This window comes from Silurus aristotelis (genome assembly GCF_946808225.1).
Source record: "Silurus aristotelis genome assembly, chromosome: 11".
Lineage (NCBI taxonomy): Eukaryota > Metazoa > Chordata > Actinopteri > Siluriformes > Siluridae > Silurus > Silurus aristotelis.
The window spans coordinates 27,042,519-27,055,704 of NC_139584.1; the positions used below are offsets into that span (position 1 = coordinate 27,042,519).

Consider the following 13,186-nt stretch of genomic DNA (forward strand, 5'->3'; position numbering starts at 1 on the left):
CCACCAAGCTGTCATTGTTGGGGCCCTAGAGCAAGGTCCTTAACCCTCTATGCTCTAGAGGTGCTGTATCAGCTGCTCTGACCCCTAACAAGATGCGATTTACAAAGGAAAAATGTCAACCTTCCACCCATCAGGCATCAGACATTATGACCACCTACCTGATTTTGTGTTGGTCCCCTGTTGCTGCCAAAACTTCTTCAGCAGTTTGAGCTACAGGAGCTCGTCTGTTGGATCTGACCACACGGACCAGCCTTCGCTCCTCATGTCCCTGGTCCACCACTGTTCCTCCCTTGGAGCATTTTCGATAGATTCTGACCACTGCAGACCAGGAATAGCCACAAGAGCTGCAGTTTTGGAGACGCTCTGACCCAGACGTCTAGACGTCACAATTTGTCAAACTCGCTCAAATCCTTACGATTGCCCATTTTTCCTGCTTCTAACACGTCAACTTCAAGGACAAAATGTTCACTTGCTGCCTAATAAATATATCCACTCACTCACAGGTGCCAGGATGAAGAGATCATCAGTGTTCTTCACTTCACCGCTCTTAATGTTCTAATGTCATAATGTTATGCCTGATCAGTGTATATGTGACAAGTAAAACATATTTTTTACAATTTCTAATATTTAAGGCGTTTCATTACATAGAGATTCAGATACAGATTTCCTTTCTCATGAACGTTAATGCAAGAACACACCTGGCCATGTTACAGTACTCCATCCTGAAGCCTTTCCCCATCGCTGAAAAACGAAATCTGTAATTTTCTTTTTTGAGTACCAATAAAAAAAGAAAAATATATTGTAGTTAGCTTTTAATTGTTCTTTTATGCTCCCCATTTAATTTCCAGTAAATCAACTGTTGCTACTGAAACGATTGTCCGAACTTCGGTTCTAGAAAAATCCAAATCAAAAAAGAAAACAAACAAACAAACAAAAAAAAAAGCAAGCACATACATTCGACATTCTTTTAAAAACTGAACAGTTTGGTTGTAAATGTATCCTTTATTTGTCTATTTGGCTTAGAATATACGCTACCAAATTATATTGGCACATGTGCCCAAATACTATTCTTTTTTCTCTTTATTTATCTTAATTTAAACCATATTTCATACTAGAATATAAAACAAATTCTCTGATAAGGTGTTATATATATATATATATATGCCCACACACACTATATATATATTTATATACACAATTATTGATTTTTTTAATACAAGTATGTAAACGTACAAAGGAAAAGCAATAAATGAAAAGACCTACAGGTGAACGTTTTATGCTTCTGCGCATCCTCTCGTGAGATTCGCTTCCGCGTGTTGTCCTAAACTAAATGGACTGCAGAAGCCGATAGTGTCTAAGACACAATGTATGCACCGGTTATGTGGTAAGTGCTTGAAAAAAAAATTTGTGTAAATGAATGCGATTGTGTAAGCCGGCGTTTTGTTAGTCAACGGCGTTTGCGTGGCGCTCGGTGGGTTACGCAAACCCGAGGCCAAGCGGATGCTCTGGTTAAGACGGTCCTCGGTCGCTTGTATATTCGTGACATGCAAACACAGACACGTTGGATGTCGTTACCACTGGTGGAGTTTATACAGCAGGAAATGCAGGATCAGCACAGAAATACATAAGACACATGGAATGAAGCAGGATTAAAGGCACAATGATTTTTTTTTTTTTTTTGGGAAGGAAAAAAACAAAAAAAATAAAATAAAACGTAGTGACAGTCTTGGACAAAGTAGTGATACTGAGAGCAATATATATATATTTTTTTTTTATTTTTTTTTTTATTTTTTTTATTTAAAGGATATACGCTATACTCTAAGAAAAACGTTTGCTCTCTCTCCTGTTTCCGTAAAGTGGTGCCATGGAGATTCGGAAAGAGAAAATGGAACGCTATTGTACATTTTTGAAGGTCTTGAAGGAGAAAGAGAAGACAAACATGGCAGGGTTGGAGGCTTCGATCGTGTTTTAGTCCCTGCTGGATTGTGGTCATCTCTTTCCCCCTTCTTGCAATTAGCTTTTTGTTTCTTTGCCGTCCCTCAGCAGCTGCAGATATCGTTCGGGTTTGCAGGTTTCTCGTCTCTTAGCTTGATCGGTTCCGGAAAGTCCGGGCTCGGGTCCCCTGCATTCTCCTGCAGGATGGAATATTATTATTGATACTGCTGTCATAGTGCTTTAATACAGAGAGACTAATAAATAGGAAATTATGAAACAGAAAAGACTTTGGGCTGGTTTGTGTAGAATGTGATCGACTGAAACCATATTGAAATGAATGGACTGGAACCAGGTAGGACTGGGATGGGGAGATGGATTGGAAATAGGGTTAAAAATAAAACTTCCTGGAAACTTTTCATGGGAATTTTTACAAAATTAAGTTGAAACTGTATCATATACGTTTCATTTTGTTTGTTCAAAAGTTGTGAAACGTGACATGTTAAACTTTGGTTTAATTGTACACAGTACATTCAAGTTCCCTTTTATTGGCTAACCTATAAATTTGTAAATTCCCAGTTTACTCCTACTTATTCCAATGGAAAGTTTCCAGTCATGAACATTCCTGGAATTTTGGAAATGAATTGCTTTGGAATAGATGGATTAGACTCTGGTTAGGATGGATTCGAGGAACCGGTTTGGCAAGAATGAATTGGAGCTGGATAAGATTAGGATGAACAGAATAGGATTAGACTTGCTTGGAATTAGGATTGGAGTGGGTAGGATAGACTAGATTAACAGAGACGGAATCTGATTTGGATTGGATTAGATTGAAAGCTTGAAATGGGATGGAATTAGGTGGCTTTAGAAGTGGACGTGATCATCACAGAATTCTGTTTTGGAACCGGACTATGTAAGGGAAGGGGAATGAAACTGGATTAGATTAGGATGGATAAATTGGGAAAGATGCAATTAAATAATACTGGACTTGGACGTATAGATCGGAATATATTATTTAAAAAATAAAAATGGGCAACATTGGACTTGGATAGATAGAGTTTAACTGTATTGTAACGAAGTGGATTGGATGGATGGATGGATGGATGGATGGATGGATGGATGGATGGATGGAGAGAGAGAGAGAGAGAGAGAGAGAGAGAGAGAGAGAGAGAGAGAGAGAGAAATGTAGATGATGGTGATTTATGTAAGACGCCTCTGTACCTGTTTAAGTGCATTGCGAGCGATGGTTTGGAACGCCTGGTCCACGTTGATCCCTTCTTTGGCACTGGTCTCAAAATACGGGATGTTGTTCTTGCTTTGACACCAGGCCTGGGCTCGTTTTGTAGTAACCTGGAGCAGACAAAAAGGCTTGTTTAAAAAAAAAAATAAAATAAACGAAGAAATCAAAACACTGAGTGCAACATTTAAACATTTTAAACCTCAAATCTCTTCTATAGGTAAAGTCGTATATAAATACGCAGCAGGGATGTTTGCAGCACACATGCTTATATAACCTCGACTGCATTACCGGACCATATACTCATTTATAGATTTCATAGTAATGCTGGCGCATACAGGAGTATGGAGCGAACCTTCGGTCCTCTTGACGTCTCCACAACGGCTTGTTTAACCCGAGTGGTCACCTAGTTATCGATTTTGTTTCCTGTATCCTTCTAGAAGACGGCATTAATAATACCGACACACAATTTTAAGAGACTTTCCAAAGAAATCACCACTGATTGATTCCAAAAAATTGCAGCAATGATGGAAAAAAAGTTGAATAAATGCCATTTATATTTGTTGGAAATTGTGAAATCTTAATGCTTTTTTAAAAATCTATCTTTACTATTCTTTCAACTATTTAGTCAAAATCCATCACACACACACACACACACACACACACACACACACACACACACACACACACACACACACACACACACACACACACACACACACACACACACACACACACACACACACACACACACACACACACACACCTGTCTGTTCTCCAAGTCCATCTTGTTTCCGAGCACGACAAATGGGAAGTTCTCGGGGTCGCGAGGGCTGGCTTGGATCAGGAACTCGTCCCTCCAGCTGTCCAGAGTCTTAAAGGTGTTTGGAGAAGTGACGTCATAGACCAGCACGCAGCAGTCGGCGCCCCTGTAGAACGCCACGCCCAGAGACTGAAAACGTTCCTGGCCGGCCGTGTCCCAAATCTATCAACACACAAAACATGATTTTCCACAGATCCAAATTTACAGTAACCTATCAATCCAGCTATATAAGACATGAATTTTGTGATTTCTACCAGTGTATCACAAGAAGAACCCACACAGACACAATGGTTACACTGTGAAAGACCCAGGACCCCACTGCATGTGTTTGCGCCAATACAGGAAGCATACTGCAAAAAGGAAGTGTTTACATTAACCAAAATGCAATTCCACAGTCTATAAATGCTAAGTGCTCCAAATCCACTGTATAGACAGAAGTATTTGGATACCTGACCTTTCCTGCCATGTGGTTCCTCTCCAAACTGTTACCCCAAAGCTAGAAGCAGATCATTGTAATTGGACGTCTTTGGATGTGGCAAAATGATGTACACAAATGTCAATAAGTACACTCCAGAATCTGGTGGAACATCTTCCCAGAAGAGTGGAGGGAGAGAAAATTGGGACTAAATGTGGAATGCGATGCTCAAAAAGCAAATACCATACTTCTGACCAAGTGTTTGATCACTTTTGCCAATACAGTGTATGTCTGTATCTGGATTCAACTGCAAAGTGACCTTTTGAGGGCTTTTTTTAATATACATATATAAAATAACCCATGAAGTGTATTTTATTTAGTTGAATATCTTCATGAATTAATGGTATGTTTATACAGAACACCTCCAACAAGAGAATGAGAAGAAGCATTAACTCTTCTGCCTGTATTCCCTGTTTGTCCCCATTACAGTCATCGCAGGCAGGGTGGTGAGTCATGTGCTCGCTGGCACACGAGGATCAGCATTCCACATCGCGGCACAACACCACAACACAACACAACACAGCACGTCACGTCACACAAGCTGCTAACTTGTTCTTACAAAACCAGTGGCTGCTGGGAAACCATCAGGAAGTCAAATGACATTACAAACTGACTGGATTCGTCATGACGCTGACTGGGTTTGACTCAACACTTCATACTCAACATTAACACTACTGTAGATCATATCTCAAAACCAGAGAGCTTTCAGGGAAGAAAATATCGCATATAATACGATGGTGTATTACGGCCAATATCGGATTTTAAAAGGGAACTGGAAGGGGGAGGGGCAGGGAATCTCAGTGTAAAACTTAGAAAGTTGTAAGTCAAAACTTCCTAGTTTAAAACGACAACAATTTAACATGAAGAAGATAAAAAGTTTTAAACTCGGAAATTTCCAGTATGATGATCTGGTGATTCTGGGATAAATATGTATTTAACTTTTTTAATCCAAGGGAAAATGCAAAGCAGGTGACGTCTGCCCAACCTTGCAAAGTGTATATGCTGTTTCTTCCTTGATAGAAATCGAAACCCCGCAGATTTTTGAGTTTAGCTCCCTGCCTCACCCTTAAAAGCCGTTACTGGCCATAATACACAGTTGTATATGTGGTTTTCTTCCTTGATAGGAAATGTTTGAGTTTTACACACAAACTTTTATAAATCTTTGTTTCTTCCTCATAAATTTGTGAGTTTTTTCTTGTAATCTTTCCAGCTTTAAACTCCGACGTTTCCAGCTTTAAATGCCAAAATTCCCTGCCCCTCCCCTTCCAGTTTTTTTTTTATCCCACAGTGGCCCTAATACGCTGTTGTAAAAACTAGCCATGACAACAGTCATTTTTTTTGTCGACAAAATTCGTCTATTGATCGGCAAAAAAACCTCTCAGAACGGCTTGTATGCAAAATAATGTGCAGCGACAATAAATTCCTTAGAACCATCTAATACACAGTATTGACCTTATTTTATTGATGTGGCAGAAGATGCTGAGTAAGCATTTCCAACATTCCTGGAGATAGCGTATCTAAAATAGACAAGATAATCAGAATGGTTCCTGATTTCTTCCAGCAGGTTTCTAAAACAAATAGAGTTTAATCAGAAAAGTCGATAATGTGTGTGTCGGTGAGTCGGCACGTGCTTTGAAGTTTACGCTTGCGAAGACGAATGCCATTAGTTTCATTAACTCAAAAGTCATTAACTGGGGGAAATCGCTTGAAATGTGGGATTCAGCAAAGGAAGATCTTGCTGCTATAGAGCTCTGATCTCATCCCTACTGAAGACTTTTGGGATGAAGGTGAACGCTGACTGCACCCCAGGTCTCCTCACCTACATCAGTACCTGCTTTTACTAACACCCTTGTGGGGTATCCACAAGCACACTCCAAAATCTAGTGGAACATCTTCCCGGAAAAGTGAAGGGAATTAGAAGAGCAAATTGGGACTAGAGTTAGCGCAGTGTCACTACTCGCTCCGTACTGGAAAATAAGATTTGTTTCAGACATACATGAAAACGCTAAAGAACTAGAACAATTTAACCAAGCAGCAAGTGTTTTAAACACACACACACACACACACACACACACACACACACTTGATTTCTGTCGCAATTGTGCCATGCTAGTTCCTTATCGAAACCTATTTATGGTAACGTACTTATAAAAATTTCTAAATCTGTGCACTGGAATCGTTTCAGAACGAACCCACTCTTGGCTTTCTGAAGCTGCTCATAATCATGCAGGTGGAGGGTTTTCTGTATATCCTACATGAACACCACCACTGACAAACTCCCTTACAATTATGTCATCTAGTCAACTGGGCAGGTGAGGGTTAAGGGCTATTGGTTTAGAAATCCAACTACCGACCTGCCACTTCCTGTATCAAACCTAGCTCATGGAGATCCGTGTTTTTTGACACAATGACCGCTTGTAAATATTTCAAACCAACCTGCATGGTGACCAGCCTGTCGTCCACCATCACCTCTTTGGTCAAAAAGTCGGCGCCGATCGTGGCCTTGTACTGGTTGCTAAACTTGTTATTGACATACTGGTTCATTAGAGAAGTCTTTCCAACCCTGAAAGAAAAAAAGAAAAAAAAGGAGGGGGTGAGGGGAGTGAGAGATCATGGATTCATGTAAACTTGTCCAATAAAACAAGCCAAGAGTGCACTATATTCAGCATTATAACAGCAAACAAAGACAAAATCCGCAAATAGTGACGCCTCAGCAAACAGTATAGCAATGTGTGAACAGAGACTTGGCTAAATCAATAACATTTCTCTCATCAGGAACAGAGATGTACACTAAAATGGACAAAAAATATTGTGAACACTTGATTACCGTAATTTCCTGGACTATTAAGCGCACCCAAATATAAGCCGCAGCCACTGAATGTTACAAAGATGTTTATTTTGAACATAAATAAGCCGCACCTGTCTATAAGCCGCAGGTGTCTACACTGAAACTAATGAACTTTACACAGGCTTTAATGAAAAGACAGTGTCTGTTACACGACTTGTATCTAAACAGTAGCCTACCAAGAAAGTCATTGTTCACTGTCTTCCTCCTTCCTTTCACAACTATTTCTCTCGTTTATCTTTTGGCATCGTCGTGCGTTTAAAAATCACCATCGGTGAAGTTTTTCTCCCGATGCCGTGCAGCTCAGAACACAGGTGAAGTGTGTTTTCATGCCCGGTTGTTTTCAGCGTGACGAATGATTCACATTTCCTGTAGACAGTCCGAGTGAGCGGCAGATCAAACGTCAGAGGAACATCATCCATATTTATGATGTGGTGCCGCCCGATTCAGTGGGAGCGCATCTGATTTAATATAAAGAGTTTCATTGGTTCACCTGAACCCGTTCAGCAATTTCATTGGTCTAATGTTATGGGTCTCAGTTTTCGGCTTGAAGTTTGTGAAACAGAGAACAACCCAGGAAAAATCCATAAATCCATAAATTAGCGGCTTATAGTCCGGAAAATATGGTATAAGATGCTTTTTGAGCAGCCCATTCCACATTTAATCCCCATTCGCTGTAATAACCTCCACTCTTCTGGAAAGATGTTTGCTCTTTCAACCAAAGTCAGGTAGGTTTGACATCCAAAAGACGTCCAACACCATTGTCTTTCACAACTTTGTGGTGAGGAACCACATGGGTGGATGAGTCAGATGTCCTGAAATGTTCATATAGATAGTTGTGTTGGTATTTATTTTATATTTCCGGCATCATGCCTGCTCCGAGACTCCCACATGGCCTAGCGGTTACAATTGAAATCCGTTCGAAAGAATGCGATTCGAATTACGGTCAACAGTAACATCAGAACTCTGTGATATTAAAACCGAGTGCTCGGGAGCTGAGGATCTGGATGTGGTAAGAAAATTTGGATGAAACCACAGGCAAACATAGAAGACAATAGGAAAAAAGAAGTTGCACGTCAAGGCTTTGGCTAGACCACAGAAACGTGAAGCCACGCCTAAAGCCAGGCTGAAAGCAGTAGAAAACGAAGGTGACTTGGAAAACACGGGGAACTCCTAAATACCAAAGTCCTCTAACTTACAGGTAGAAACGGTTTACTTTATTGACTGTGCAAATGAAATAAAGAATAGGACAAAAAAAAAATCATATCCTGGGTCATGTGAACATGGGCAAAGAGTAAAAAATACGCTTTGTGATAGTGTGTGTGTGTGAGAGTGTGTGTGTGTGTGTGTGTGTGTGTGTGTGTGTGTGTGTGTGTGTAAAAAATCCCTAGTATGTGGAGCACAGCAGGACTCTCTCACTAGGTCAAGATCGCAAACGAGATGAGCCTTTGATTACATGACTCATTTGCATACTGCACCCTTTTTAACATCAATATCGAAAAAGCCACAAGAGCGCGTTTATTCAACTTTTCAATCTACAGAATCTGCGTAAACACATTTTCCCCCCCGAACTGTGCAACGAACAGGAAGCTTGTTCGCTTTAAAAGTACTTATAACATACATTTGGAGCTGATGTTGTGGCATCAGTGAGACTTATTACAAAATGTAGAAAACATTTATATTCATGGGACACTTTCTATTCATTCCTTTCAATTAATGATATTTATTTTTTTTTTCTCCAGACACAAGGATATATCTTACATCTGGAAGTAATCAATTCGCTTTACGCAACAACTCGCTCTTTGATTTTCCCTTTTCTATTTCGAACAACCTGGGTTTCTTTCTGTTTTGGGGGTGATGAAATGATCTGTGCTCATATGATGTAGCAAAAATAAATTGGTTTGGAGAAAGAACTAAACTAAAAAAAAAAAAAAAAAAAACACCTAGACTCTTCCATTTGGAAAAAAAAAATAATTTAAACGCTTGACATTTTCCTTTGCTAAGATCATCTTTTTTTTTTAGAGCAAAAGTTTGTGGACACCTGAGCACATGTTGAGAACATCCTAGTCTATATTTTAGTCCCCTTTCGCTCTTATAATAATCTCTATTCTTCTGGGAAGAAGTCCAGTTCCATTTTGTGGAGATTTCTGCTCATTCAGCCAAAATGTTTTGTATTAGTAAAGTGAGGAAATGATGTAATGGATGAGAATCAAGATGTTCAATAGGGTGGAGGTCAGAGCTCCACAGCAGGAGATCTTCCACTCCAACCCACGTAAAAGCAGATCAGAGATACAGGTTTGGGTCGTCTAGTTCAAGTAAAGAGAAACTTTCATGCATCCTATACAACTGTGTGCCTGCAACATTGGCTTAAGAGTTTGGAGAAGAACCACATCCAGGGTGGAAATGTCAGGTGTCCCAATACTTTGTCCCATAATGTTCATACCAGCTTTTCTTATTTTGGGGAAGTCAAAGAGCTGTTTGCTTCTGAAAGTAGAAGTGGTGAGATGATGAGTGTGTGTGTGTGTGTGTGTGTGTGTGTGTGTGTGTGTGTGTAAGATTGAGAGAGACATTTACCCAGAATCTCCAAGGATGATCACCTTAAGCAGCACCTTCTTGCGAGAGGCCATGATGTCTAGACCAGATCTGAAGAATCACACACCCACACACACACACACACACAGTTATCAACCGTTAACTCTTTATGGACACTCGGAATTCTGCTCCTACTCAGTCCAACTTTAAGGGAATTCTGGGAATGCCACTGTTACACCATCAGCAAACCTAACTAACTCAAGATGGCCATTTTACTCAATTATAAAACTGAACATTGAAGTAGTTCACTAGGAATTGAATATAACACAATTGCAGGTTCAAACAAACAAACAAACAAACACATTTCCAAAATATTAATCAACGCGCGTATTCAAATATTGTGACGTCACAACACGGGGGGGGGGGTTTCGATCATATAGTGACGAATGTTAGAAGATGCGTTATGGTTTTTTGTGGATGTAAACGCAGAAATTAAAACGATTTCATGGGGAAAAAAAGAAAATATATATCGCAGGAAATCAAATTCGGGTTTGGTAGAAACAATAGCAAAAGGCTGCAGGCGAAGCTTGGTAATAAAAAAAAGGCGGAAATTGGGTTTTATAAATAAGGAAATATATGCACAGATATAAAACAGTAAATAAGTACATCATTTAATACATTAAGGTTAAGATTAAACAAGGACACCTTGAATTTTTGTATTTTTTTTTGAAGGAAGGAAAAAAAGGACGGAAGAAAGAAAACACGACCCCTACCTCCTACCGGCTTTTTACTTCCGAATCACAAAGACAGCGTTGATATCCGTCTGAAAAAAATAAATTCAATGCCTAAATAGTGTCGAAACAATCAATTTCCTAACCAGGGTTGAGTTATGGAGGAACACATCTGCTGAGGAGACTGAACGCCTTCCTCTAGGCGAACATGGCTGCGGCGTCACAAGGGACTGACGCACTGCTGACCGGCCTCCAAAACCGGAAGTGCCGCCCCTCAATTTTATTTTAGTTTTACACATTTAAACGACCATATTTCTCTTAAAAACCTTTTCTCAATCAAAGATTAAACACGCAAATTCTACAACACTCATTTCAACTGCTTGTTTTGTGTGTTTTAAATCGCTCAATAATGAAATCCCCAGATCTTCCCTTTGCGTACTTGTTAGTATGCGAGTATGCAGAATCCAAACCAGGGCCTCGAAAGCTCGATTCTCTTTGGCATACTTGTTATTATGCTAGTGCACACAAGAAGAAGGCCTCATTTATGAACTGAGATTTTTCTGTAATTTAAAACAGGACTAATTATAATAATTCAATTTCAAGACTCAACTTGCACTTGGTATTTTCCATGTACAATTCCGATTTAAAAAAATGTTTTGGGGAAAAAAAGGTGTTTTCACTTTTAATCAACCCCAGAAAACAAGTTATGACCTGTTAGTATGTACGCTATATGGACAAAAGTATTAGGATACCTGACCTTTCCCAGCCATATGTTCGCCAAAATGTTCTCCAAACTGTTCACCCACAATTGTATAGGACGTCTTTGAATGCGGTATAATAATAATAACCTGTTCCAGCATGGCAATATCCTTGTGCACAAAACCAGCTCCATGAAGATATTTGCATGGTTTGGAGAGAAAGATCTTGAGTGGCCTGCTACAGAGTTCGGAACTCAACACTACTGAACACTTTTAGGATGAATGTGAACACTCAGTGCACCCTAGGCCTCCTCACCTCACCTACATAAGTACCTGACTTTACTAACACCCTTGAACACAAATGTCCACACTCCAAAATCTAGTGGAACATCTTCTTAGAAGGTTGGAAGGAATTTTAAGAGCAAATTGGGACTATATGTGGAATGTGATGCTTAAAAAGCACATACCATACTTATGACCAGGTGTCAGCAAACTTTTGGCAATATAATGTAGGTTATAGAAGCTATAAACAGCCATTCCCTTGTTACTCAGAAACCAAAAAGCCCTCTCTCCTAATACTTTCTCATGGTGGAAAATACCTTATTATCTATTGTTTATCTTACATTATCTATTGTATCTTAGTTTTTTTTATAACACTTGTAAGTGCAGTATATTATATTATAGTTAGCCATAGTAGTAATAGTATTAGATGTAATAGACAAAGCTGAAGAATAAGAGTTGCATTTACATTAAAAAATTAAGGGACTTTCTGTGTATAAAACTAACATGATTTATTTAAAACAGTTCTATCACAAAAGCTTTACAATTGACCAAATAATAGAAGTGAATTATATAGAATTAAAGTAGAATTAGACACTCTAAATTCAGAAAATAAATAATATTCAGCAATATTTGTAACTTTGTCTCACCATATTCAATCTGTACACCTATATTAAGATACTAGACAGTTATGTGGAAATCTCAGTACTCATTAATGACAGTGAGAAAGACCTAAAGAAGACAAGCTCAGTCTTGAGCTCCGGGTTTGTGGGCCAGGGCACACCCAGAACTGAGTGATTCTCTGCTCTTCTCTTTTTTTTATGATTCTACATCCACGCCCTGGTTACTTAGTTTTGCTCTTATGTTTCTAGGTTACACATTTGCAATATTTGGCTTAATAAATAGTGCAGATGATTGTATAGTTTGTGGAAATACAGGGACACATAACTGAATAGTACAATTGACATTAATGAGAAAGTGTAATGTTTTGTGATAAATATTGAAAGTGCTTTATCAATATGAGCTAATAAGTTAATAATAATACATTATAATTATAGTAAGTAGTAAATAATAGGAAAGGACACAATCAGATATACTGCATCTTCTATAAAAAAGAAAAAGAAAAAAAGAATTTCAAATGTTAAGTGACCTAAGTTTTTAAGCTATTTTTAGGATTAAAATGAAATAAAAATTGAGCAAAATAATAAGATAGAAGCAACCTTATGGTCATTGCATTGTACAGGTACACAGCATAAAATGCAGTTTAGAATTGTGCAAATTTACAAGTGCAGATAAATATGTAAATATATAATAAATAAATAAATAAATAAATAAATAAATAAATAAATAAATAAATCATATATCATGGCTGTCAAAATTATAGCATTTTATTAACGTATGATTGATGCAGCATGCATTTCTGTTTGAGGATGGATTGGACTGTAGTTGGTGTCGGCGGTCTGCTGCACTGACTCGGGAGTGCAGTTTGCTTCTGGTCGTCATCACTGTACCCCGCAGCATTGTATATCTGCTTCAAATGGACATTTGGTGCAACCCAGATGAGGATGGGTTCCCTCTTGAGTCTGGTTCCTCTCAAGGTTTCTTCCTTATGCCATCTCGGGGAGTTTTTCCTT

The 13,186-nt window shown here is 38.8% G+C and overlaps 1 protein-coding gene across 1 annotated transcript; it reads right to left on the reverse strand.

The window, feature by feature from the left end:
- Nucleotides 1-982: 982 nt before the first annotated feature.
- On the reverse strand, nucleotides 983-10,813 carry rab7b (RAB7b, member RAS oncogene family). The gene is made up of 6 exons (XM_083554167.1): nucleotides 10,618-10,813; nucleotides 9,887-9,955; nucleotides 6,904-7,030; nucleotides 3,936-4,154; nucleotides 3,154-3,282; nucleotides 983-2,132 (listed from the first exon to the last, which is right to left on the reverse strand). Exons 2-6 carry the CDS (start codon nucleotides 9,937-9,939, stop codon nucleotides 2,040-2,042), a joined length of 621 nt encoding a protein of 206 aa, XP_083410293.1. The 5' UTR covers nucleotides 9,940-9,955; nucleotides 10,618-10,813; the 3' UTR covers nucleotides 983-2,039.
- Nucleotides 10,814-13,186: the final 2,373 nt, after the last annotated feature.